This window comes from Chrysochloris asiatica, unplaced genomic scaffold (assembly GCF_000296735.1).
Source record: "Chrysochloris asiatica unplaced genomic scaffold, ChrAsi1.0 scaffold00039, whole genome shotgun sequence".
NCBI classification, from domain to species: Eukaryota; Metazoa; Chordata; class Mammalia; order Afrosoricida; family Chrysochloridae; genus Chrysochloris; species Chrysochloris asiatica.
The window spans coordinates 22,194,108-22,221,742 of record NW_006408557.1 but is presented as its reverse complement, the minus strand read 5'-3'; the positions used below and the strand labels follow the sequence as shown (position 1 = coordinate 22,221,742).

Genomic DNA, 27,635 nt, shown 5'->3' with positions numbered 1-27,635 from the left:
TGGCCAGCGGTGGGCTGGGAGTCACATACCATGTCACATCCAGCAAATGACTTATCTTTCCAAACCTGTTTTCTGGTGTAAAAAAATGGGACCAGTACCTCATAATGATTTGAAAATAGGAATGCTATTTTACAAGGATACACACATATTTAAGGGTATACGAGTACTCCTGAAAACAAGTGAATGGACACCAGGGGTTAGGTGGCAGAGCCTGAGAGTGTGCATTCCTCCCCAGCTCCCAGGTGACACTGCTGTTACAGTCTGAGTAGCACGGATAGTTTCCTCTTCCTTTAATTCTCAAATTTGTTGAATTATATATCAGTCACTCTAAGAGCTCATACAAACAGGTTTGCAGGCTATCCCCTCCGGATTTGGATTCAGGTCTTTGCTGGGGCCCAAGAAATCTGAATGTGTGATTTGAGCAAGTATCTCAGAGAAGGTTGGGCTCTGGCAAGCAGGGGATGCACGGCTGTGGACCCATCTGTATATGACACGTGAAGGCCCAGCCTCCTAGTGTGTCCCCTGAATGGAGCAGGGATTCTCCCATGCAGTTACGGCTCATGGGGCGATAAATGTTCCAACAATTAGATGCATTCAACTGAGCCTTGAATCTGGAACTGAGCTGATGGGGGTCCAGGTGACAGTCTGAGGGGCATACATTTCCTGATACAGGTCTAGGCAGTTTTGTGAGGCTCTGGAATTCCCTGACCCCCAGATCCTAGAAATGATGTAATCTTGCTGATCTCTAGACTTTTTGTTTAAAATAGCTGCAATAGTCATGTGGATCATGACTGCAGCTGAACAAACACCTTCGCAGGGCCCCCTCCCCCTCTCACCATACACACCACATGCAGTTCATCTGGACACTTTCACAGATGGACCCAGCCTCTATTAGACTGCACCATTTCTCCAAACAGGGACTAAACCTTCTGCTTTCCATAGTGCCCTCAAAGCCATGCCAAACTTGTCAGTGATGGTCCTTGTAATGTCAAGACTTGTCCCTAGTCACTTGGGCCTTGCCACCACCACTGAGTGCCTGATACCTCAGCCCTACCTTCCAGGGCAGATTTGGGGCCAAGCACAGATGAAGTGATGGCGTATGCCTTGGGATACTGCAAGGACAAACAAGTGGCAGGGGTCTGGAAACCTGCCTTTGAGTCTCTCTCCTTTGGTGCACAATATTAAGAGTGCCGCATGGAAGCTTTATGACTGGAGAGCTGGGTGATGTGTGTGAGGAAGCTTTTCTCTCCATGGTTTCTACAGGAACTGCTTCAAAGATTCTAATTTTCCTCCTTGAGGGGCATAGATCAGGAACAGAATGTCATCGTTAGTAGAGAGGACAGGAAGGAAGGTAGGTCCTTTTCTAATTACTTGAGGGTCAGCAGGTACTGACCACCCATCCAGGAATAGAGGCAGTCTACATTTTCACGTGCACATACAAGCTGGACAGTAAGGAAACGGAAGAATTCATGCCTTTACATTATGGTGCTGGTGAAGAATATTGAATACCTTGGACTGCCAGAAGAACAAACACATTTGTCTTGGAAGAAGTATAGCCAGAATGCTCCTTAGAAGCCAGGATGGCGAGACTTCATCTCATGTATTTTGGACATATTGGGAGGGACTATATCTTTGATATCCTAAACGAGTAAAGTTTTACTAAAAGTAATACAGAAACAGCTACAAGCATACATTGACAGAGCACTTCCAGAGGTTCAAGCCGGATCCAGAAGAGGCCGTGGAACGAGGGATATCATTACTGATGTCCGATGGATCTTGGCTGAAAGCAGAGAATATTGTATGCTTTATTGACTACACAAAGGCTTTCGATTGTGTGGATCATGACAACCTATGGACAATATTGTGAAGTATGAGTATTCCAGAACATTTAATTGTGCTCATGAGGAATCTGTACCTGGACCAAGAGGCAGATGTTCAAACAGAACATGGGAACAATGAATGGTTTAAAATTAAGAAAGGTGTACGACAAGGTTGTATTCTTTCATCATACTTATTCAACCTGTATGCTGAGCAAATAATCTGAGAAGATGGTTATATGAAGAAAAACATGGCATCAGGCTTAGAAGAAGACTCATTAACAACCTGCGATATGCAGATGATACAACCTTGCTTGCTGACAGTGAAGACTTAAAATATTTACTGATGAAGATCAAAGAGCACAGCCTTCGGTATGGATTCCATCTCAATGTAAAGAAAACAAAAATCCTCACCATTGGACCAATAAATAACATTCGTATCAACGGAGAAAGGACTGAAGTTTCAAGGACTTCATTCTTCTTAGATCAACTATCAACACTCATGGAAGCAGCAGTCAAGAAATCAAACGACGTATTGCATTATGCAAATCTGTTGCACAAGACCTTTTTAAAGTGTTGAAGAGCAAAGAAATCAGCTTGAGGACTGAGGTGCGCCTGACCCAAGCCATAGTATTTTCAATAATCTCATATGCATGTGAAAGCTGGGCAGTGAATAAGGAAGACCGTAGAAGAATTGACGCATTTAAGTTATGGTGTTGGAGGAGAATATTCAAAGTGCCATGGGCTGCCAAAAGAACCAACAGATCTGTGTTGGAAGATGTGTAGCCAAAGTGCTCCTTAGAGGCTAAGATGGTCAAACTTCATCTCTCATACTTCAGATATATTGTCAGGAGGGACCAGTTGCTGGAGAAGGATATCATGTCTGGTAGGGTGGAGGGTCAGCGAAAAAGGAAGATTCCCTCCCGCCTCCCTCCAGTGAGATAGATTAGCAAAGTGGCAGCATCAATGGGCTCAAGTGTGGCAATGATAGGATGGCCCAGGATCGGGCAGTGTTTCATTCTGCTGTGCATAAGGTCTGTGCATAAGGTCACTATGAGTCGGAACCGACTCGATGGCACCTAATCACAACAACAATCCTTGGCAAAGGGTATCATGTTTGGCAGAGGGTCAGTGAAAAACAGGAAGCCCTTCAATGAAATGGACTGACACAATGGACTCAAACTGTGATAACGAGGCTGGCACAGGGCAGAGTAGTGTTTCACCCTGCTGTACACAGGATCGCTGTGAGTCAGAGTCGACTTAATGCCATCTAACAATAAAAACTCCATTCTGAGCACAAAACACACCTGAAGAGGGTGTCTTATGAGACTCATGACTTCCCCATCAAGGCTGACAGATGTCTGTGACTTGAAGGGTAAATGCTAGCTCTGAAACCTGGGACGGAGAAAAGTAAGTGAAGGTTGGGCTGTGGGGATACGTGTGTATCTTGGAAATAGTACGGTACCTGGTCTATGGTACTTCAGCACTGAAAGACAATGATGGAACCAGGCCTTTTCTTGTAAAGTCATTTGATGAGCAAAGAAATTTCAAAGCCAAACAATGGGAATGCCTGTGGATCCCACTTCCCCTGCAGAGGAAAGTCATGGGAACTTTCCTAGAGATAGGGCCCATTCTGTATCACAGTCCGCCAAGAGCCTGCTCCAAAAGCCAAGCCCAGTTCCTCTGCAGCGAATCCACCTGGTTAGCCCCTGGTGGGGATTTGATTATCAAAGCCATCATTTGCTCCCCTGGGATCTACCTTGTTTGGACCAGATCAGAATTTTGTTTTTTTAAAAAGGACAACAAAAGCACAATCAGACAGTACTTCATACCCACTCAAGGCAACCATAAGCAAGAATAACAAGTACTAGCAAGGCTGTGGAGACCCTGTAACTCTCAGAGACTGCTGGCAGGAAGGAGTGTAAACTAGTGCAGCTGCTCTGCAAATGGGTTTGACAGTTCTTCACAAGTTCACCACTGAGTTATCACGTTGTTGTGCTCTAGAGTCGGTTCCCATTTATAGCCTCAAATCTTGGTGGGAGCAGAAAGCCTCATCTTTCTCCTGCAAAGTGCCTTGTGGTTTGAAGTCTAGTACTTATCCCACAGAGCCACCGTAATCCCCGAGTACTATCACCCAGCAGTTCTTCATAGCAGCATTATTAAGTCAAAAATGGAAATAATCTATATGTCTATCAACTGATGAATGGATAAGCAAAATGTGTTAATAATACTATTCAGCCATAAAGAGGAATGAAGAAGTACTGATACATACTATATAACATGGATGAATCCTGAAAACATATTAAGTGGCTTCTTTTATGGGAGATGTCCAGAATAGGCAAGTCCTTAGAAGTAAAACGTAGATTAGTGGCTGCCAGGGGCTAAGGGAAGGGGGAAATGGGAGTGTTGTTAATGGTTATGGGGTTTCTTTTTGGGGTGATGAAAGTGTTCAGGAATTAGATTTAGGGATGGATGCACAACACTGACTACACAAAACCCACTGAATTGTGTGCACTTTAGAGGGGTCAACTTTATGGTGTGTGAATTATGTCTCAATAAAATTATTTAAAAATTAAAGAGGAACAGGTTATTAATGCTGATGTTTATTGTACAGCCTCCAACCTTTTGGGTTCCACAAAACACATCCTGAAGTATTCTGAGTACGGCTTGGTGGTTTCACAGCTGGAAGAAGGAAGGCAACCCAAACACAAATTAGCACTAACTGCTAGACTAGGATTCCGAAAGGGCCCATTTACTGTTCCCCACCACCACATCCAAGACATTATACCTCCATGTCTTTGATGCAAGGAGACCCCGCCCCCCTTAAAGAGCTTCCTGGATTTAGTTCCAGGAAAATGGCTGATTCTGCAGATGAATTACTAAATCATCTGTTCAAAACACAGAATTGCATATATATGGCCACACAAGGGGTTTTCGTTTTGACCTCTGCTACTAGAAAATCAGGACCCTTGCTTGCTTCTGTCTGATGGTCCTTTAAACACTTGTTTTATAATCAAGAATGGTTTTATGAGCAAATTTCCCCTGGTCCTTCTGGTTGCAGATATGGGCCAATTCCAAAACAAAAGCGAACATTCCCCCCACTTGCGAGCTTCTGAGGAAGAAGGCTAACTGATGACTAGCTCTGCCTCATTTCTGGGTCTTTCAAGGCACTTATGTTCTAAAGCTGGTCAGCCCTCCCTGTCTCTGGGGTCCTGTACTAAATCAGTGCTTGAGCTGGCCTGCCAGCAGTACTCAGGGAGCCAGCTCATGTTAGCCTCCCCACCCAGGCCCAGCCTCCATCGGTCTGACCCTGGTCTGTGTGTCAGTTTAGTTCCCTGCTAACTCACCTGCAGACTGAGCAGATAGGTAGTATAAGACAGAAGCAAGACATCTGAGGAGAGGGGGCAGCTCCCTGTCTACAGTATGCCCTAATTTGGGGGAAGGAACCTTAGGTGCCAAGAGATGAGCAGACGCACCACCCATGGTTGCTGAGTGTGACTAGTACTTGGTCTCTAGCCTCTTAGCCTTGTACTTTATGGTGCGCTTTCCACTCCAGCACACACACGTGGCTTCCTCACAGACCACGTCTGTCGGGCCTCGGGCTGCAAAGGATCTGAGAACACCTAGGTCAGGTAGGTGGGCCTGGACACAGGCTTCCAGAACAGGGGCTTTCTGGGGGTGCCCTGCTTTCCCGGGTTGTGTCTTGCTCCACCACCACTGGCTTCTAGAGGCTGGGCTTCCTCACTGCTCCTACAGTTCCCACCATTCTCAGCTTTTATCTGAGTTCGAGGAGAACGAGTGGCACAGTGACAGGCATAGTTCTCTGTAGGGAAGTGCCACACAAAAGCCCGGAACCTTCCTTGCCTTTGGCACCAGTACCTATGGGTTGCCAGATATAGAAAACATGCATCAGGTGCAAAAATACACCTCAAATTTGGCTGCAAACAGGCCCTGTGAGGAAAAGGGACTTGCTTAGTAAGCTGGTGGCAAAAATGAGATTAGCCTTCAGGTGTGTTGTTGGGCTGCTACTTCTCAGGCCCAGAAAGACCCAGAGGACTGGCCCAGAATGGGCTTCATCAGAATGTCTTTTCCACCATCACGGAAGGCATCCTTGTGGGCCACTGGGTTTCCGGTCCCTCGTTTCCTTTTACACACAGTGATGTCCAGAACAGCAGCAGTGCATGAAAGGAAGGCACAGGAGAAGCAAGAACGGGCCCTGGGTAGGAAGAGCTGCTTAACCCCACAAAGACTCAAATTCTAGGGCCTCCTAAATGGCAGGAATGTGCACTACAAGCAAAAAGAAAAGTGGGAGACCGGCAACAAGGTTTCTGTATTGACATTTGGTTCTTAATAACAACATCCAAAATGCCTTCTGTTCTTAAAGAGCTGCTTCGGGTTGAGGGAATATGTTGCCGGAGTCTCCCCTGGAAGGAGGGAGGAGCTGGTGGTACACACTTCTTGGGACCTATACGCAGCCAGGTGGACCGCTGCAGTAGGTGCCTTGGCTCTGGTAGGGGGTGGTGAGGCAATCCCAGCTGGCCTGCAAATACATGGGCAGGGCCCCTTGCCTCCAGCCCACAAGAACAGGGTTGCTGATGGGGCCAGCGGTGGCAGCTCCAGGAGAATGGAGGGAGGGCTGGGCTGTTACATTCTTGAGGCCTTCACAGGTACATGTCATCGTAGCCCGGTGGGGGGAGATGGTCTGGATTAGGTCTGCAATGGAAAGATGGGCTGCTGAGTTGGTGTGATGGAGGGGCCAGGGGCACACAAGCAGATGTGGCCTTGAACTGAGGGCTACTGCCCTTCAGAATGATGTCGTGGTTCCTGGGGCCAGGCCATCTGGATGTGAGTCCTATCTCCTCCATGTGTCAGCTATAGGAACTTCAGTCATTTACTTAGTATCTCAGGGCCTCCATTTCTGCAGCTGGAGAATGTGGGCAGTAACATCTACCCAAGAACATGGCTATAAGGATATGAGTTCCTGACACACGTTAAAGTTGCAATCAGTATTAGCTCCTCTTCCAAGTCCTCCCGAGAGAGGAACTGGGGGAAGGGCAGCTCCCAGGAACGGGGAGCTTCTGGAGGGCTCCAGGAAGGCATCAGGCAGAGGGGGTAGAGGGAGCACCAAAGAAGGAAGCCACTCTGCCTGGTGTCAAACACCTCTCAGCCACACTGAGCTAAGGCTGCTGTCCCCTTCTACTTGTCAGCACCCTGACTGAATACCTACCCAGGCGGGCTGGTTCCAATGGGTCCAAAAGGGTCAAAGCGTGCTCCTGGGGGCACAGCACCTGGAGGAAGCCGGTTTGGAAGGCCTGAGGATGGGTCAATAAGTGCTCTGGGGAAGCCGGATCTCAGGGGGTCCACAATCATGCCACCTCTCCGACGCCTGAGGCAAGAAGGAAAGATGGCTAAGCAGGTGTGGCAAGGGGCTGTGCTTGACGAAGAGGTGAGGGAGGTAAGAATAGACTAGGAATGACTGAGATGTCAGCTCTAAATGGCCCAGGTCAGCAGGAACAGGAAGACAAAGAGCACTCTTTCCTGAAAGGCTCTGCAGGGCTCCTCAAGTCTGCAGAGTTTAGAACCCTGCTATGATCTAGACTCAAGGGGGCTAGAACTCACCAGGGCTGATGCAGAATCTCACAAGGCACCCAGTGCATGACTAATAATAGCACGGGACAGTCAGTGATGCTTGTTTTTATGGTTTGTCTGTCTGTTTTCACTGTTTCCTTCATGGGCTATGAGTTGCCCAAGTCTGGCTCCTGAGGGCATTTTCCTCCTGTGGAGTTCCATGGGCCGGACCAATCCCTGTACTCAAGCTAGGATGAATACGCTGACACTCCCCAAATGTTGAAGGCACTGTTCAAGTTGTGCTGAGTCAACAAAAGTTAGGCTCACTGGTCAGCAGAGGTTAACGTCTAGTCTTGAGTCACTCCGAAAAGACAATGCACAATGGAGGGGACAGCAAGAACCACAGAGAGTCTAACGGGGCGGAGAGACTCATCTTACCAAGTGGGATCATCTCTGAATTGCTCTGAACTGCCCACAGCTCTGGAGCCCTCCTCATGGTAGCCTGCCACCTTCCACCAGGGCCCACTGGGCCAGGAAATGATGGAGGAGTGACCTGCTGGGCTAACTCAGCCCTGCCAAACACTCAGAGCAGAACAAGTGGCAAGGATTGCTCAGCCGCTCAGCTCCTGCCTCCTTTACCCCAAAGCAAGGCTGATGAAGTGCTCTAAAATTAGAAGATGAGCTGGAGCTGACAAGCCATGAGAGCATGCTATGGTGCTATCGTCTCCCCAGCAGTACTCACCCAAAGGGGTCCAGGTCTTCTCCTCCAACAGAAAATGGGCCCAGGGGATCAAGCCTGAAACAAACAAGGGACAATTAGTTAAGTCCCAGAGCAGCCAGGTGCCTGGGCTCCCCAGGGTCTATGTCTGACACCTGTGGGGAGGCCACAGATATACTCCCAGGTTTCGGGGACAGAGAAACCCCTGCAGAAGGACTATGATAAATTGGTCCTTGGCATGAGTTAACAATGGTAATATTATTATGACAATGAAGTGAGAAGAGGATGGCGCAAGATCAGGCAACATTTCACTGTGATTTGGAACCATCTCGACAGCACCTAACAATTAAACACACACACACACACATATATATATGAAGAGGGCTTCAAAAAGTTTGTGGAAAAATTTTACTATCTTTTCACTCTATTTTTTCACAAACTTTCTGAAGCCCCCCTTGTACAATGTGTGGCTATGTATCAAGTACACATAAGTTAGATAGGGGACAAGGATCTTACTAGCAGCACAGATCTCTGCTTATGCACAGGATCCTACTGGAAGACCACAAACCATGATCTTTAGGTTTTTTGTCACCCTGCCCCCTCCCCACTCAAACCAATTTCACCCTCACTGAGAATGTACGAGCTAAGAGCAAAAATGAGTGCATGCTTTCTCTGGAGAGTAATTTTATATCATCTATCATGTAAGTCCTTGTGTGGCGCTGTGGGATAAGCATTGGACCTCAAGGTCAGTGGTTCAAGCTCACCAGCCGCTCCTCAGAAACCCTATACAGTGTCGCTGTAAGTCAGAAATAACTTGATGGCATTCAACAACAACAATCAAATTATAGTTGTTTATATCTATTTTTTAAAAGCTGTACAACAGACCTTTAGATAATTTTATGTCAGAATCCATCCTAAGGGAAGAATACAAAGTTCAATAGCACCACAAAGACATTAATCTAGGAAGCTGGGATTGGTATAGGTGGGGATACTAGGAACATTACGATATGCATGCCCTGCCCATAGAAACTGCATGGGAACAACAGAAACAATGTCAGTCAGGTGTTTACAAAGGATGTGGGAAATGCTTTCATTCTAGTGTTAAGTGTAGGGAAGAGGGGACTGACAATAGGCGAGGAAATCAACTGTGTGAATCAAACTAGAAAGAAGCAAACTGAAAGTGAAAACCCACTCTTGTGTGTGGGGGGGAGCTTTTTATTTATACTACCCCACCCCATAAAGGATGTGTATTTTGTTTATAATAAAACCAAAGGATTTTGTTCTTTTTAAAAGGTGCTTTTTAAGCTTTTCAATCTGCTTGGAACCCAGGTAAGCCATACAGATCTGACACTTCTAGGGCACAGGCAGATTCCTGGCAGACCTCAGGAAAGCCTGGAACATGGCAGCTAATCTAAGCTCCCAGGTGGTGGTGGTGATGTGCTGTGGAGTTGGTTCCAACTTATAGCGACCCCACATTGTAAATCTTTACAGGAGCAGAAAGCCTCATCTTTCTCCCGTGGAACAGCTGGTAGTTTCAAACTGCTGACCTTGAGGTTCACAGCCCGACTCGTAAACACTATGCTACCAGAGCACCCAGGTAAGAAGCCATTAATTAAAGAACTGGGAAAGAATCCAAACGTAGATGCTCTTCAGTCAGTTCCACCTACTGGATGGAAAGGATTTTCCAGTTTTGGTAGACATGGCTAAATTTCCATGGGAAAGATGTTTTGGTGACTTAAGGCATGGTTGTCAAGCCATGGTCCATGGAGGGGGTATCCCAAGTTTCCTCCAACCGTTTACCTCATTGAATAGACCAGCTAGCCACCAGAGGGCAGCACGCATGTCACGTGGACTTACACCTCTGTGAACTCCCATTACAGAGCAGCCAAGATGGGGCTTCTAGTGGCATTAAAAATGCCCAGAATAAAGCCTTGACAGTTCCTGAAATGTGAGCCATTTCTATTTTTCTCTGTAGGGCCGAAGAGTGGGGAGGAGGGGGAAGCCCACCTCATTGATGTATATAAGGGAAATGGGCAGAGCACATCCATTGGGGTCACACGTGGCACAGCCGCAGCGCAACACATGCACAATTCTGTGCACTCAGTATGTACACACATACAACCCATTTAATAACTAGTCCTCCCCAGCCAAGTCTCAGTTCCTCACACCTCTCAGGGTTCTTTCTGTAATGCCCTCTGAACGCAAGCTGTATTAGCTCACCTGGAGACCAATTGAAGGCAAGAGTGATCCATTGTAACTCTTTAGGGAATATTACCAGGCTGAGACCCTGGGGCACAAGTACCCCAACTCTCACAGGGGCCCCTCTAAGGGATTTGAGGGTGATCTTGATAATACACAATTTATTCCTACTGGCTCCCCTCTTTCCTTACATAAAAGCAGCTTACTTCTTGGAGCCACACAAAGCCAGCTGATGCCATTCTGGGGCCGAGGTGGTCCGGTGAATGGCCTCAGGACTGGAGTCAGATGGGCTCTGGACTCTGGTCTATCTAGCTGGTCTGCAGGGAGCTGTCACTAAGCCTCTGAACCTCAGTTTAAGACAAACTGAATCGTGACACTCACAGGGCAGCGGTGATGGGGAAATGAGGTACGGGAAATGAACAGATATACTGACGGCAATGGCCTGAAGGAACACAATGATGGAAGCCGAGATACACTGAGCACCTGCTATGCTAAATCATTTAGGGGGATTTAAAAAAAAAAAAATTGTGTGTGTGGTATAGGTTAAAGTTTAAAAAGCAGATTAGTTTTCCCTTTCAGCAATTTATACACATTTTGTTTTACGGCATTTGTTCAATTCCCTCAAGTTAACAGCGCTCTTTCTACTTCCTCCCTAGGCTCCCTGTTTCCATTGCCCAATTCTCCTACCCCGTCCTGCTTTCTGAACTTTGTTTGGCGGCAAATGATGTCCTTTTAGTCTTGTAGGGTTGAATGTTATTCCTCACACATGTTATTGTTCACTTTCTGTTGTTGTTGTTAAGTGCCATTGAGTTGGTTCTGACTCATAGTGACCCTGTACAGGGTTTCCAAGGAACAGCAGGTGGGTCTGAACCACTGACCTTGCTGTTAGCAGTCCAGTGCCTATGCTACAGTGTCAGACCATGACGCCTGTATGAGACAACTGCTTATTTGGGGAGTAAGTCCAGTTCCAGGTTTGAAGGGTGTCTAAGGTCCATAGTCTTGGGATTTCATCAGTTTGTTAGACCAGTAAGTCTGGTCTTTTTTATGATTCTGAATTTTGTTCTATCGTTTCCTCCCACTCTATTCAAGACCTTCTGCTGTGATCCCCATCAGAAGGTTGGTAGTGATAGTTGGGCATCATCTACTTCTGGACTCATGCCAGTGGAGGCTGTGGCTCGTGTGCGAATCCACTTAGACTAAATGCTTCCTTGAGTCTTTAATCTTCCTCATTCCTCTTTGCTCCAGATGAGAAGAGACCAATAATTCTACCTTAGGTGGTTTTTCGCAAGCTTGTTGGTTTTTTTTTTTTTTTTTTTTTTTTTTGAGGTTCTATATTTCACTGAAAAATATGATTAACTTTTTTATACCTTGTAAAAAAATAGTCCTATTATACTTTTCTAATAGAAAAAATAAAACCCAATTTGTTGACATTTAGTTTTCAAAGCAGTCTAAATTATAAAGCTAGAACTACAGAATAAAATTCCTTTAGCAACCTACGACTGTTTTTTCATTAAGAACTAGCATTTATTTTATAATAGGACAAAGTGCACTGCTACTGCTGGGGGGAAATGAATAGGAGGCAAGTGACGACAGTGGGGCATCTGGAAGGCACTCCAAGTGCTGTAGAATATGAGCTGACGGACTTTACCTCTGAATAACTCTGGCAAGCAGAGCTGGATTCCACCTATGCCTAGGTACAAGTAAGTGTTCAGATGCCAATTTTTCTAGAGTACCTCACACACTTCTGTCAGTTGAACTGCCAGAGTTAGAATTTAATCAAAGTAGACTTTGCCACTTCCCCCAGCCAGCCTCATAGGAACATTCCTTAATTCCTACCTGGTTGTGATGGCATACCTCAAGAGTCTCACAGAGTATGTTCACAAGCTTTTAAGACCCAAGTTGCTACTCACCAAATAGAATGTAGAAAACATTGTCTTTATAGATTATGTTCTGCCAATTGATGAGACTATAGTTCTAGGTTCCCCGGCCTAGTGAATCATTCCCTCAAGGTATGTGGCTTAGAAGTTTGTATAATTTTGCCCTCTATATACTGGATATATGCTGTATTATATACCTGGATATATTTACACCAAATACAAATACACATGTAGAAATAGCCTCTGACTAACCTATTTATGCTCATGTACTCTCATACACTATCCCACACCTGTTTTTATAATGATGACTATTATTATTATTGCAGGATTGTGTATGGAACAGTCTTTGCCATTGCTGCCTTTAACTCTTGCATCCCTCTCAGTGTCTTCCTTTGCCTTGGTCACGTTGTGCTGACCTCACCTTATTGTGCACTGCCTTTCCCTTCACACAAGCTAACATAGGTCTACTAGCTAGTTAGTGATTTTTCTCTCCCTCTCCACCACTATTCTTAGTAACTAACATATTTTTTCCTTCTGTGCGTAAACATTTTCTTGACTTTCTCTAACAGTGGTTTCATACAATATCTGCCCTTTTGTGACTAACTTATTTCACTCAGCATAAGGCCCTCTAGGATCAGCCAAGTCATAAGGCATTTCATGGATTCATTACTCTGTAGCATTGTGTGTATGTACCAGCTTGTTTATCCATTCTTCAATTGATGGGCACTTAAGGCTGTTTCCATCTTTTTGCTACTATAAATAAGACTGCACTGAACATGGGTACACTAAATGTTTTTGAACAATTTTGAAAAGATTAATTTTTAAAATGTAAATCTTATGAATAGGTAATACTTAAGAAAACTTTGGTTTTTTAAAGTTCTCTTGAATCTAGAATCCTGGATAAGAGATTGTGGGATTGTAACAGCCAAATGCCGTCCTTGTCCCCAAGCCCACCAGGTCTCTCACCACAGGAAACCAGTGTCTCCAGATTCCTGTCTGTCCTTCCACAGATATATAGTCTGTCTGCATGAACAAGCATTTGTCACCCTACGTTTCCAACAGATGTGCTGAGCTTCTTACACATATCTCCACCTTGCTGGCAGCCTTCTGAGAGAGGCCTTATTATTTATCCTGCTGTACAGATGAGGACAGACTCACAGAGGTGATGTATCCTGTGCAAGGAATTAGGGAGTAAGCGGCAGACGTGGGTTCAAACCAGTCTGTCCAATTCCAAAACTCAAAATACCATACCCACGGCCATCAATTAAATCTGACACATGGAGACTCCAGGTTACAGAGTAGAACCCAAGCTCCATATAGGGTGTCCTTGGCTGTAATCTTAATGGAGGCTGACTTCCAGGCCAAATGACCAACCTTTTGGTTAGTAGTTCCTCCTGGTACCTCTTCCAAACTTGGGCTCTTTCGATTGGTGTGCTGACACCGTGTACAAATGGTATAGATTGTAAATGGTGATTGTTGGTACACTGGAATCTAGGTCTACCATTTTGTTAGTTTCCTTTTGTTCCTGGTTCTTCTTTTAGTATTCAGTTTTAATTTACTGTATTTTTTACTATATCTCTATAATTTGTTAAGTGGTTGCTTGAGGGATTACAATATACATACTAAACTTTCCAGTCTACTTAGAATCAATACTTGACCACGTTAAGTGGAGTGTGGAAACCTTACCTTTTACCCTAAACCCCCTTTAGGTTGTGTTTTTCTTAAGTGCTTCCACGTTGGTTCAGACTCATAGCAACCCTGTATAGGCCTTCCATGGAACTGCTGGTGGGTTTGAACTGCTAACCAGAAGGTTATCCTATAGTGCCACACCAGGACTCCTCACATTCAGATAAGTAAAGGCAAATTAATATACAAGTAGGTACAGATGTGTACCCTATGTACACATCTTATTTGTGAGAACAGACAGAATTTTATAACTACTGCCACTGAGTCCACTTCACTCATAGCAACTCTGCCCAGCACAGTAGAACTGCTCACAGGGTTTCCAATGCTGAAAATCTTTAAGGTAGCAGACCACCACATCGTTCTTCCTTAGAGTGGCTGGTGGGTTCGAACTGCTGACCTGTCAGTTAACTAAAGGCTGAATGCGTAACCACGATGCCACCAGGCCTCCATGTGGAAATACAAGTATGTACACAGATACACAAGTACACAGATACTCCTCAGACATAACTGAACACACTCCAACACTCAAATTTCTGGGTTTGAAGGCTTGTAGGGTAGGACCATAGTCTCATGGGACAACTCAGTCAACTGGTGTCACATAACCTGCAAACACCACGGTTTCCACCCTAGTGAAGTAGCCGTCTAGGGTCTTAAAAGCTTGTAAAGCGGCTATCTAAGTAAGACACAGCTATGGTTTTCTACCCACCAGGAGCAGAACAGTAAAAAGGTGACCAAAAGCACAGAAAAGAAACAAGTATACATGAGCCAAAATCTCATGTACCCTGAGACCAGAAGAATTAGATGGTGCCCAGCTACCACAGCAGACCATTCTGACTGGGGTCACAATAGCAAGTCACAGATATAATAGGAGAAAAACATGGAGAAATCAAATTCTTACTGTTTTAAAATAAAAAAAGCCAGAAATACTGAACAGTTGAGAACAGGAGACTCCATGGGACTGTCATCCTGAGACACCATAAACCTAGAACCGAACCTTATCCCTTGTAGTGAAATAGCAGACTGGCACACAAAACAAAGGATATTACTCAATTTAAAATCAGTATGAGACTAAAAGGTCAACAATTAAGTTACTCCAAAGCAGAGATAAGAAGTGAAGGGGACAGGGAGACTAGATTAACTAAGAGGAAACAAACTGAACACAAAAGGAATGGACACATCGTGACAAATGTAGCTAATGTCACTCAACAATCTGTGCAGCAACTGTCTATGGGGAACCTAACATGCTGTATAAACTTTCTAGCCTCCACTGCTTTTGTGGCACTGTACGATAAGCAGTGGACTGCTAACCATGGGTCACTAGTTCAAATCCAAGAGTTGCTCCTTGGAAACCCTAGACATGGTTGCTATGAGTCAGAACTGACTTGCTGGCACATCAAAGACAATCGTCTCTGATGCGAAATCCACACTCATTTTAATTGCTTCTCCTCTAGCGTGCGCTGCTTTTCTCTGGCTGCTTTCAAGAGTTTTTTGTTTTTAAACTTTCAAAATGTTTGATTATGATGTGTCTGGACATGGGTTTATTTTGTTTTGGGGTTGGCTGAGCTTTTTGAATCCGACAGCTTATTTCCTTTGCCAATTTGGGGGGAAAGTTTTCTGCCATTTAAAAAAATATATATTTTTTCTGCACTGCAGTCTTTCTTCTTCTCCTTTCAGGACTTGGGTGGTTCCGATATCAGACCTTTTATAACAGATACTCTTTGTGTTTTAAATTCTTCTTTCATTTGTTCATATAGGATAACTTCTATTTATCTGCCTTCAGGTTCACAGATTTCTCAATGGGTGGCTTTAAAGAAGAGAAAATACTAAGTTTTGGTAGGCTAGAAGCCCTTGATCAGGACATCAAGTATAGAGGAATCCCTTCACTGTCTCATCAGCTTCTAGAAGCTGCCGATGATCCTTGGTGTTCCTGGGCTGCTAGATGCACGTGCTACCATCACCATGGGTCATCTGTCTCCCCTTGTGTGTTTCTATATCCATTCCCTTTTTATAAGACACCTTTTAGACGTGAGTAAGTTTAGGACAAACTCTACTCTGGCATTACTTCATTAATATAACAGAAGAAAAAGTCCTATTTCCAAAGATGGTCAGTTTCAGGAGCTAGGGCCCCAGCACATTTTAATAACAACAACCTACAAACAACCTTAATGAGACTGGAAGTAAATGATTCCCTGTTTCCAGAAAGTAATACAGCCCTGCTGATACTTTGCCTTTGGTCTTATGGTGCCCTGAGCAGAATCCAGCTGAGTCCTGACCTACAGGATTAGGAGGTAACAAACGAGTGCAGTTTCAAACCACTAAATCTGTGGTAATTTGTTATGCAGCAATAAAAACCTATCACAGATGTTGCAAACAGTCCCCCCCTGGTCTACGTGCTTATATTTTGGGTTAATCAGTTAACAAGTGTTATAGGGATGATGGTTTTGTAAATAATGTAAAATAAAAACGAGACTAAGTGCTGGCATCACCCAGGGTTGGGAAATGTCACTGAAATACAGTAGAAATGCCAACAAATAAGACTGACCAGGAAGGCATATGGGTATATGGTATGTATGCATCAAAATCTTCAAAAAAACAGGCTTAGTCCCTGACTCAGGCATTCTTATTTCAGGAGTGTATGCTAAGGAAACATTCAGATATGCTCTGAGAGTAGTATGAAAAGTATGCTTACTGAAACCAGAACTTACGCTAAAACAAAATACAATACACACACACAAACAGCCAGGAAAAACTTTTGTCGTCCTTGATGTTTCTTTCCTTCATTAGGGCCCAATCCATCATAAGTCCTGTCAGATACACCTTCTCGAAATATACCCACATTCATCCAGCCACTCTAGACTACCATTACTTCCTGGATGTGTGTCAGGTTCTGCCCTGTTCTGTTTTTACCACTGTCCCTCTATTGTACATGCTCTACAGAGAAGCCAGGGGGATCTTTTTTTTTAAATGTAAACAGCATGAAGTCCCTTCCTTATTAAGGCAGTCCAGTGACTTGTACTGTTCCTACCCTTGCCCTAAGGCTCTACGTACGTGAGCTGGCCTGTGCTCTCCTTTCCAGTACCATCTCCATCCCTCTATCCCACTGGTTTCCTGGGCTTTAGGCACACTAGCCTTCTCTTTGTTCTGGCAGCCATCCAGGCCAAGGCTGTTTCTTTTGAGGCAACTGCTGATACATCATGTCAAAAGGAAGAAATACGCATGGCTGAATCCTGCTCCTGTAAGCATAAACTGTGGTGCTCTGGGCAAGTTATTTAACCTCTCTATTTTCTCTATGGAAGGAGCTCTGTCTGGTAGCGTAGTGGTTACGAATCGGACTGCTAATCTCATGGTCAGCAGTTCAAAACTACCAGCTGTTCTGCGGGAGAAAGGTGAGGCTTTCTGCTCCCATAAAGATTTACAGCCTTGGAAACCCTGTACAGGGTCACTATGAGTCGGAACTGACTCCGTGGCACATAACAACAACAACAACAACAATTTTCTCTATGAAGTCCTGGTGTGGTGCTGTGGGTTAATATGTCAGACTGCAAAATTGTTTGAACTGCAAAGTCAGTGGTTCAAACTCACCCACTGCTCCCTGGAAACCCTATACCGACAGGGTCGCTATGGGTTGGAATCGACTTGACGGCATTTAACAACAACAACATTTTCTCATATAAAAATGCTAATAGATGAATAAATATGTATTTTCAAAGATAATTTCTAATACACATATTGATAATTTAATACTAATAGATTTAACCCAAAAACAATAGCTCTTGGGGGCCCACCATAATATTTTAAGAGTATAAGACGGTTCCTAAGACCAAAGAATTTGAGATGTACTGGTATATAATTCAAGAAAGACAAAGAAAAAATTATATAGATGTTCATAGCTATAGTATGTATAATGAAAACTTGGAAATGCTGGGACTACCCCACAGAGGTTAGACAAACCAATGTACACTAGTAAAATAAATATACAGATACTAGTGAGCAGCTCAAATGTACCAGCTGCTCCTTGGACATTCTATCCAGGGTCGCTATGAGTTCCAACTTAGCAACAAAAACTACATATATATACATGGAATCCTAGTATGATGCTGTAGGATAAACAATGGACTGCTAACCACAAGATCGGCAGTTCAAACCCACCAGCCGCTCCTTGGAAACTCTAATCAGGGTTGCTCTGAGTCACAACCATCTCGATAGCACTTAATAAAATCAAGTGCTGTTGAGTTGGTTCCCACCCAGAGCAACTCTATATAGGGTTTCTGAGGAGCAGCAAGTGAGCTTGAACCACCAACCTTACAGTTCCAACTGACTTTGCAGTTCAGCACATTAACCCACAGTGCCACATCAGAACTCCACATCCATATATAGGATTAGCAAATGGACTATGGAATTTTAAAAAGAAAATGTAGAACCCCAACCACTGTGAAGACTGTTGTTGTTGTTGTTGTTGAGTGCCATCGAGTCGGGTCCGACCCATAGCGACCCTGTACAGGGTTTCCGAGGGTGTAAATCTTTACGGGAGTAGAAAGCCTCATCTTTCTCCCGCAGAGCGGCTGGTAGTTTCGAACCGCTGACCTTAAGGTTCGCAGTCCGATTCGTAACCACTACATATACATATATACTATGTAGTATATATATACACGGATCCCAATTACAAGTAAATTTTTTGTTGTTACCCTCAAAGTAATTTCGATTCATGACAACCCCATATGTGCCCCCTGTGGTTTTCAAGACTTAATGATTTTCAAAGCTGATAGCCAGGCCTCTCTTCTGAAGCACCTATGGATGGGTTTGAACTGTCAACCTTTCTGATATTGTTGTTGTTGTTGTTAGGTGCCATCAAGTCGGTACCGACTCATAGTGACCCTATGCACAACAGAACGAAACACTGCCTGATCCTGGGCCAGCCTCACAATTGTTGCCACATTTAGTGATTAATCATTTGAGCCACCAAAGGACTCCAATAATGAATTTAGAATGACATAAATAAGAGCTTTGTATCTAAGGATTTGTTTTAAGCAAATCTGGTTATGCACAGAAAACTTGTTGTTTCAAAACAAGTAACAGGATTTGGGGCAAATAGTTTCCTAACTCTCTAAGGACAGATGGAACAATGAGAATGGCTTAAAATTGTAACAATAAAAAAATTAGGCTTAGATGAAAAAACGTCCCTTACAGATGGTTGTCTTCAGTTCTTCCTTAGAACTTTCAGGAGGGCAGATCTACTTTCCACCCCTAATTTTCCCTTGAAACAGAATGGCATCTTCATGTATACTCCAGTCAAGAAGCAGCCAGTATCAAATCAGCAGGTCCAGCATCCTTTGACAAGTTCTGGACACATCTCTTTATGGAGGAGGGCAGACGTTCAGACTGCGGTGTGTATTTGGAAGTTTCAAGGTATGAGGTGGTGAGATGGGGGTGTGGGAGGGAGGAGGGGTGAGAGACAGAGGCTGCTGGTTCTCCTCAGAGCACCAGCCAGGGCTGTTCAGTGGCTGTGGCAGCAATCGTAATGAACACCGTGCAGTAGTCAGATGGACCAGCTGCTGTCCTGCTCCCCCTTCCTGCCCTGCAGCTGCACCCCTACCTTGGACATCTGAGGGTGAAAAAAGAAGGTGACAGTGAGTATGACTGGTCGCTGAGCAGCATGATGGTAACAATAATAAAGGAATCCGTGTTGAATGAGACATCTGTGCTGACAGAAGGGAGGGGACTGGCAAGGCATAGGTGGGGGTGAGGGTGGAGGGCAGTGAGGTGACCATAGAGGGAAGATCCTCCCTCATGGTTGACAAAAGCCCAACTAGTCTGCCTTCTTCTAACCATCTCATACAGTTCAGTGCCCTGGTGGTAGTGATGGTTATATGCTGTGGAGTTGGTTCTGATTTATAGCAACCCTGCATAGGGTTTCTGAGGTTGTAAACTTTTATGGGAATGGAAAGCCTCATCATTCTCTGGTGGAACCGCTGGTAGTTTCGAACTGCTGACCGTGAGATTAGCAGTCTGACTAGTAACCACTACGCTACCAGAGCTCTCATACAGTTCACCTAATGTAGGCATAAGAGGGGTGGGTTTTCCTCCATAACCAGTCTGTACAGCACAGAATTTGCACACAACTGAACTAAACCTAGAAGGTGCACAAGTTTCTGACTCAGCCTCACTAGGGTAGATCCAAGTCCTCACTCTCCCTGCGAGATAACCCTGGAAAGTTAACACTAACTCCCTGATCCTGTCTCGTCTCCCCTCTTCCCCCGCTGTAAAGCACGGATGCCACCAGTCTTCTTGGGAAGATGAGCAACCCTAAGTGTCACTTGGCTAAACAGTCAGCCCATGGCAGACAGCCAAGAAATGACAGCTTTCCAGGTCCTCGATAAATGGTGCTCACTGATGGTGATAAAGGAAACAACGCCCAGAAATGGCCAGGCCTGGGCTTAAATGCAGAGCTCCAACACACCCTCTCAGTGACACACCTAAGTGGCTTTTTGGGGGAGTGGATGAGGCTAGTTAATAAAAAAAAATAAAATAAGATTTCCCTTTTGGTGGACCCACACCATTCATTACACCTTTCAGTCTTGCTTTCATTTCTTCCTGTGACCTGAATAGGTCCCATCAAGTTTACTATTTACCAAACATGTATTATGTTCTGAGCAATGAGCTCAACACAGAAGATTCTTGACCACATTCAATCCTATGAAACTTCTTGTTGTTGTTAAATGCTGTGGAGTCAGTTCTGACTCACAGTGATCCTGTAAAAGTTTACCAAGGAACAGCTGGTGAGTTTAAACCACCAACCTTGTGGTTAGCAATCCAGTGCCTCTCCTACAGTGCCACACCAGGACTCCTAGAGCCAGCTATCATTATTCCCAAGTTGCAGAACCAGAAACCGAGGCTCTCAGAGGCTAAATGAGCTTACCTAGAGGTAGCTAAAGCACTTAGGCCAGGACCTGAAGCCAGCTGCACACTCTCCAAGGTCTGTGCAAACGGGCCACAGAACACTCTCACCTTTCCCTGACATGGGAGGGGAGGGAAGCAACACAGAAGGTGAGGAAAAAATAAGACCAAGTCCCGCCTAGTAAAAGTGGGATGGAGGATTGACCGGCTGGACCTTCTAGCTCACCCTTTCCATCCTACCCAGCTCTTCAGCCAAATGCTGCCCTTATCAAGACCCTTCTTCAGTGGCTTCCCACTTAAATCAAGGAAACCCAGGCCCATTAGCAGGCACTCCTCTTCATCCCTGCTCCCCAAATCCTACACTAAGCACTGGCAGCCACTAATCTATTTTCTGTATCTGTGGATTTCCTACCAGCTGTGGTCTTTTGTGACGGGCTTCTTTTACTTAGCATCATGTTTTCAAAACTCCTCATTTATATAGCAGGTACCAGTCCTTTATTCTTTGTTTATTGTCAGTTATTATTGCAGTGTATGGATAGATGCATCTTGTTTACCCATTCATCAGGTGGTGGACATTTGGGTCTCCATTTTTTGCCTATTATGAATAATGCTCTATAAACATTCATATGAGTCCGGGCGTTATGGGCTAATGTGCTGGTCTGTAAAGTCAGTTTGAACCGCAAGGTTGGCAGTTCAAGCTCACTAGCCGCTCCTTGGAAACCCTCTACAGGGTTGCTATGGATTGGAACCAACTTGATGGCACTTCACAACAAACATTCATACACAATACTGACACATGTGTGTGCACAAATGAGGGTTATCTTATTGTGGTTTTCAGTTGCAGCTCTGGTAGCGTAGTGGTTACAAATTGGGCTACTAACTTGAAGGTCCGCAGTTCGAAACTACCAGCCATTCCATGGGAGAAAGATGAGGCTTTCTCCTCCTGTAAAGATTTGTTGTTGTTGTTAAGTGTCGTCGAGTCGGTTCTGACCCATAGCGACCCTGTACAGGGTTTCCGAGAGTGTAAATCCTTACGAGAGTAGGAAGCCTCATCTTTCTCCCGCGGAGCAGCTGGTAGTTTCGAACTGCTGACCTTAAGGTTCGCAGCCTGATTCGTAACCACTATGCTACCAGAGCTCCTTCTGTAAAGATTTACAGCCTCGAAAACCCTGTGCAGGGTCTCTATGAGTAGGTACCGACTCCTCGGTACTTAACAACAACTGATGAGTTGCAATTGACTCAACAGCAATACATTTGAGGGTTTTTTTTTCCTTTCCTTTTCTTTCTTTTTAATGGAGGAGGTAGCCAAACCCATTCCTGCACAGTTGATTAGAAATTTTGTCATTTAGGGTCATAAATCTGCATTGCATTATATGAAGGAAATGAAGTAGTTGCTCATGTGATTTTCATATGTGCAGAAAATAGATTGGAAACATCCTATTAGCAAGCAGTTGATTTGGAATGTTTGCAATTATAAGTGATTTTACAAACATACAAAGTAGAAATGAGAAATATGAAGACACATGACTTTTATAATGGAGGAAAGGCAGAACAGAATTCTATCAGGTACTGAATGTGTCAGTATACAAGGAGTGTTATCAGCCTCTTGGAGTTTAAGTCACAAGACAGCAGGTTCACAGAGACTCCCCTTCAAAAGCCGAGAGCCCGTTTAGTCTCTGATAGTTAGAATTGACATTTCAAGATGGACAGAATAACCATGCTGCTTCTTCCGGGAAAGGAAACTCTGCTTGGAAAGCAGCCTGCTTAGAGAGCAAGGACTGGGTGCACAAGGAGTGAATTGAGCAAACTGGCTTTTTGTTTAAGGACTAATGGTGTTGACCATCTTGGTTTTCATATGCTTATTAGTCATCTGGAGTCCTGGTGTGGCACTATAGGATAAGTCCTGGATTGCTAACCTCAAGGTCAGCAGTTCAAACCCACCAGCCACTCCTTGGCAATTCTATTCAGGGTCCACTCAATGGCACCTAACAATAACAATTACCCATTTGTATATCTTCTGGTATAGCTCTGTGGGTTCATGTGCTGGACTGAAGGTCAGTTTGAACCACAAGGTCAGTGGTTCAAGCTCACCAGCCACTCCTTTGAAACCCTATGCAGGGTCACTATGAGTTAGAACCGACTTGATAGCACTTAACAACAAATAGCTTCTTTGCCCACTTCTTAATTTGTGTCTTTTTACTGTTGAGTTGTAATAGTTCTTTATTCTTAGGAACATGTCTCATCAGATATACGACTTACAGAATTTACAGTTCTCCCAGTCTATGAGTTGTTTTCTCACCTCCTGAAAGTTGTGTGAAGCACAAAAGGTTTTCTTTGGTTGTTTGTGCATTTGGTATCTTTTCTAAGAAATCACAAGGTCACAAGGTCACTCTTAAGTGTTTCACAGTTTTAGTTCCTACATTTAACTCTATAATTCATTTCAAGTTAACTTTTGTATTATATACTGTGAGGTTATTGTTGTTAAGGGCCATTACATCCGTTCCAACTCATAGCGACCCTGCATAGGGTTTCCGAGGAGTGGCTGCGGAGCTTGAACCCTTGCAGACCAAAGCATTAACCCGTACTGCCAAGGGCCCAATTTAATTATTTTGCATGTGGATATTCAATTGTTCCAGCATCATTTATTAAGACTACTGTCTTCATTAAATTGTCTTGGCACCTTTGCTAAAAATCAATTACCTATAAATGTATGGGTTTATTTCTAAACTCTTAATTCATTTCCAATGATATTTATGTCTATCCTATGCCAGCACTGTACCGTACTGATTACTGCAGCTGTACAGTACAGTACATTTTGAAATTAGGAAACGTGAACCTTCCAACTTTGTTTTCAAGATTGTGCTATTCTCATCTCCTGAATCTTAGATCAGCTTGTCAATATGTACAAAGAAAAGCTAGCTAGGATTTTGATAGGGGCTGCACTGATTCTGTAGATCAATTTGAGTATTGCCAATATAAGCCTTACAATTCATGAACACAGATGTTTTCCCATTTATTTAGATATTTATTTACATTTATTTAGATATCTTAAATTTTTTCTTAATGTTTGTCGTGCTCATTGTATAGCTCTTACACTTCGTTTATTTATACTTAATTTCATTTTCATGTTGATTATTGCTAAAATATGAAATATAGGGAGTCCTGGTGTGGCGCTGTGGGTTAATGCACCAGACTGCAAAGCCATTTGAATTAAAGGTTGGCAGTTCAAGCGCACCAGTCACTCCTCAGAAACCCTATACAGGATCGCTGTGGGTCAGAACCGACTTGATGGCACTTCAACAACAACAAAGAAATATAATTGATTTGTTTATTGATCTTATATCCTGCCACATTATTGGACTCATTTATCAGTTCTATTAGTTTTTTAGAGTATGCCTTAGGATTTTCCATACAGAAAAATCTCATATAATCTGCAAATATGAGGGATCTTCAAATCGTTAGTAGAAAAATTCTATTACCATTTCATTAAAATTTTCCATGAACTTTTTGAAGCCCCCTCATAGAGAGATAGTCTCACCTCTCAATTTCCCACCTTTTATTCTTTCCTCTTGACTGATTGCCCTAGTGTTAGAACCTGAAGTACAATTTGAAAACAGATGACAAACTGAATATCCTTGTCTTGTTCTTGTTAAGTACCGTGGTGTCAGTTCTGACTCATAGTAACCCTGCACAGGGTTTCCGAGGCTGTAAATCTTTACAGAAGCAGAAACCTCATCTTTCTCCCATGGAACAGCTGGTAGTTTCAAACTGCTGACCTTGCGGTTCGCATCCCGATTCGTAACCACTATGCTACCAGGGCTCCTTTGATCTTAGAGAGCAAAATATTCAGTTGTTCTTCATTAAGTATGATACAGGCTGTAGGGTGTTTGTAGATCCTTTTTATTGGATTGAGACACTCCTTTCTAGTGTTAATTTTTTTTTTTTCATAAAAGGGTGTTAGATTTTGTCAAATGCATTTTTTTTTTACTGTATACTAAGATGATCATGTGGCTTTTGTCCATATTTTATTAATATGTTGTATTATATATTCAGCTGCTATACCAGTAATTCTTGGAATAGATTTCACTTAGTCATGGTATTTAACCACTTTTATATGTTGCTAGATTCAGTTTTCTAGAATTTTTTTTAGGACTTTTATATATTTATTCCTAAGAAATATTGGTCTCGAGAGACTAACAAGTCGTTTTCTTGCTTATCTTTGGTGGTTTTAGTGTCAGGGCCTTCACAGAATGAACTGGGAAGTGATCCCTCCTCTTCTATATTTTGTGACAGTTTGTGAATGATTGATATTACAAAAAAACCTCATTATTAAGGAAATTTCCTAATACACAAGAAAATAATAACAATCTCCCTGTGCAGCACTCTCCCCGCCCCAGCTTCAATACTGATTGATATTCTACTACCATTTTTATTTCATTGATTTCTCTCACTGATTTATTTCACTTTCGTACTCTTTTGTGAGTAGGAAAGTGAAATAAAAAATCCTAGATATATATATCATTTCCCTTTCAAATACTTCAACATATATATTACTAATAGATCAAGATTAAAACATAAAAAGAATATAATTATTTCACTTAACAAAATTAGCAGTAACTCCAAATGTTACATAAATCTGGTCCATGTTCAGATTTCCCCTAAATGTCTGAAAAGCATTTGGTGAAAAGTCTGCGTGAATCAAGACCCAACATTGTATTTCTTGAACAATGGCTTTTAAGTCTCTTTTAATCTCTAGAACCCCACTTTCCCTTTCATCTCTATGTCATGTATTTGATGGAAATAACTGAGGTCAATATATCCTATACATTTTTTCCATGCTCTAGGTTTGGCTGTTATATCTCCATGGCCTGTGGAACTCACTCTTGTGCTCCCGAGACTTCCTCTATGCTGAGATTCAGGTGTGGATTCAGGCTGCTGTGAGCACACTATTGCATCACATTAGGAGAGGCTGCATGTCGAATTTCCTTTCCACTGTGAGTGTTAAGACCGACTGATCAGCCCAATCCATCCATTATAAAGTTCCTGTGAACCTTTCACTTAATAGTTTCAGCAATTACAGAAATGTGTGCCCAAGTACATTATTTTAGAATAGGTGTTATAACATGATAATTTTCTAATTCTTTCAGTTCTTCTAAGGCTAGGATTTTTACCTTCACAAATGTCAGCCCTAAGTCTGATTCCCCAATTCAGGTGGTACAGCCTCTAAGTGCCGTCTTTGTTTGTCACAGGGGTAGTAGAGGGACCCCAGGCATTTAGAAGGCAGAAATGCCAGACACTGCACTTCACAGGAATCCTACGTAACGAAACAACCTGCATAGAGCACAACTTTCATATGACTGGTTCAATATTCATGAAAGGATTGCACTTCATCATTTTCCTGAGTTTATGGCTATTTTCTACATGAACACTATCTTTAATGCCATTTTAACAGAAACCAACTTTTCCTGGATACACTATGGTGTAACTGAAGAAACACTGTCCAGTATTTTGTTTACAATAATCCTAAGAGTTCTAAAAAAATCAAATTAATAATAGCAACACAGTCTTATATTTGAGTTATAGATACAACACACCTCTATCAGCCAGCTTCTGCCACAGTAGAGTTTAAGATAGCGCCACATACAGTCCCAAGGTCTGACTATGCTTTCCAGGCATTAGTATATTTAGATACCTACTGTGGGTTAATGCACTGCACTGCAAGGTCACTTTGAACCGCAAGGTTGGTGGTTCAAGCTCACCAGCCATTCCTCAGAAATTCTATACAGGGCTGCTGTGAGTCAGTACTGACTTGATAGCACTTAACAACAACCGCTTTATTAATAATTACTCTCCTTATTTCTTATTTATACTACAGCTAGGATGTTATACCAATGTCTTCTGAACTGTGTATTAGGTAAGTTAAATTACCTACAAAGTCTTTTTCAGCATGTTGTTATTGTTAGGTGCCATCGAATCAGTACCGACTCATAGCAACCTTATGCACAGCAGAATGAAACACAGCCTGATGATCCTGGGCCAACCTCACTACTGTTGCCACTTGGCCAATCCATCTCGTTGGGGGTCTTCCTCTTTTTCTCTGACCATCCACCTTACCAAACATGATATCCATCCTTCTCCAGCAACTGGTCTCTCCTGACAATATGTCCAAAGTATGAGAGACAAAGATTAGCCAACTTGGCCTCTAAGGAGCACTCTGGCTGCACTTCTTCCAAAACAGATCTATTGGTTCTTTTGGCAGTCCAGGCACTTTCAATAGTCTCCTCCAACACCATAACTCAAAAGCATCAATTCTTCTATGGTCTTCCTTATTCAATGTCCAGCTTTGGCATGCATATGAGGTTACTGAAAATACCATGGCTTGGATATTTTCCACGCTTTAGTCCTCAAACTGACATCTTTGCTTTTCAACACTTGAAAAAGGTCTTGTGCGGCAGATTTGCCTAATGCAATACATCATTTGATTTCTTGACTGCTGCTTCCGTGAGTGATGATAGTTGATCCAAGAAGAATGAAGTTCTTGACAACTTCAATCTTTTCTCTGTTGGTAAAAATGCTGATTGGTCCAGTGGTGAGGATTTTTGTTTACTTTATATTGAGATGTAATCCATACCGAAGGCTGTGCTCTTTGATCTTCATCAGTAAATGTTTTAAGTTCTCTTCACATTCAGCAAGCAAGGTTGTATCATCTGCATATCTCAGGTTGTTAATGAGTCTTCCTCCATCTGGATGCCACGTTTTTCTTCATATAGTCCAGCTTCTTGGATTATTAGCTCAGCATATAAATTGAATAAGTATGGCTTAAGAATACAACCTTGTAGAGGACTTCCGGTTTGGTGGGGGCTCCGGGATCGCGGG

General features: G+C 43.3%; 1 protein-coding gene across 1 annotated transcript in view; it reads right to left on the bottom strand.

The window, feature by feature from the left end:
* Window positions 1–6,478: 6,478 nt before the first annotated feature.
* Window positions 6,479–27,635, bottom strand: part of PSMF1 (proteasome (prosome, macropain) inhibitor subunit 1 (PI31)) — a 67,147-nt gene continuing 45,990 nt past the window's right edge. The window contains exons 5-7 of the mRNA XM_006860732.1: window positions 8,128–8,181; window positions 7,045–7,203; window positions 6,479–6,530 (exon numbers count right to left, since the gene is read on the bottom strand). Of these exons, the coding sequence (XP_006860794.1) occupies window positions 6,479–6,530; window positions 7,045–7,203; window positions 8,128–8,181 (265 nt within the window). The remainder of the gene's footprint in view (window positions 6,531–7,044; window positions 7,204–8,127; window positions 8,182–27,635) is intronic.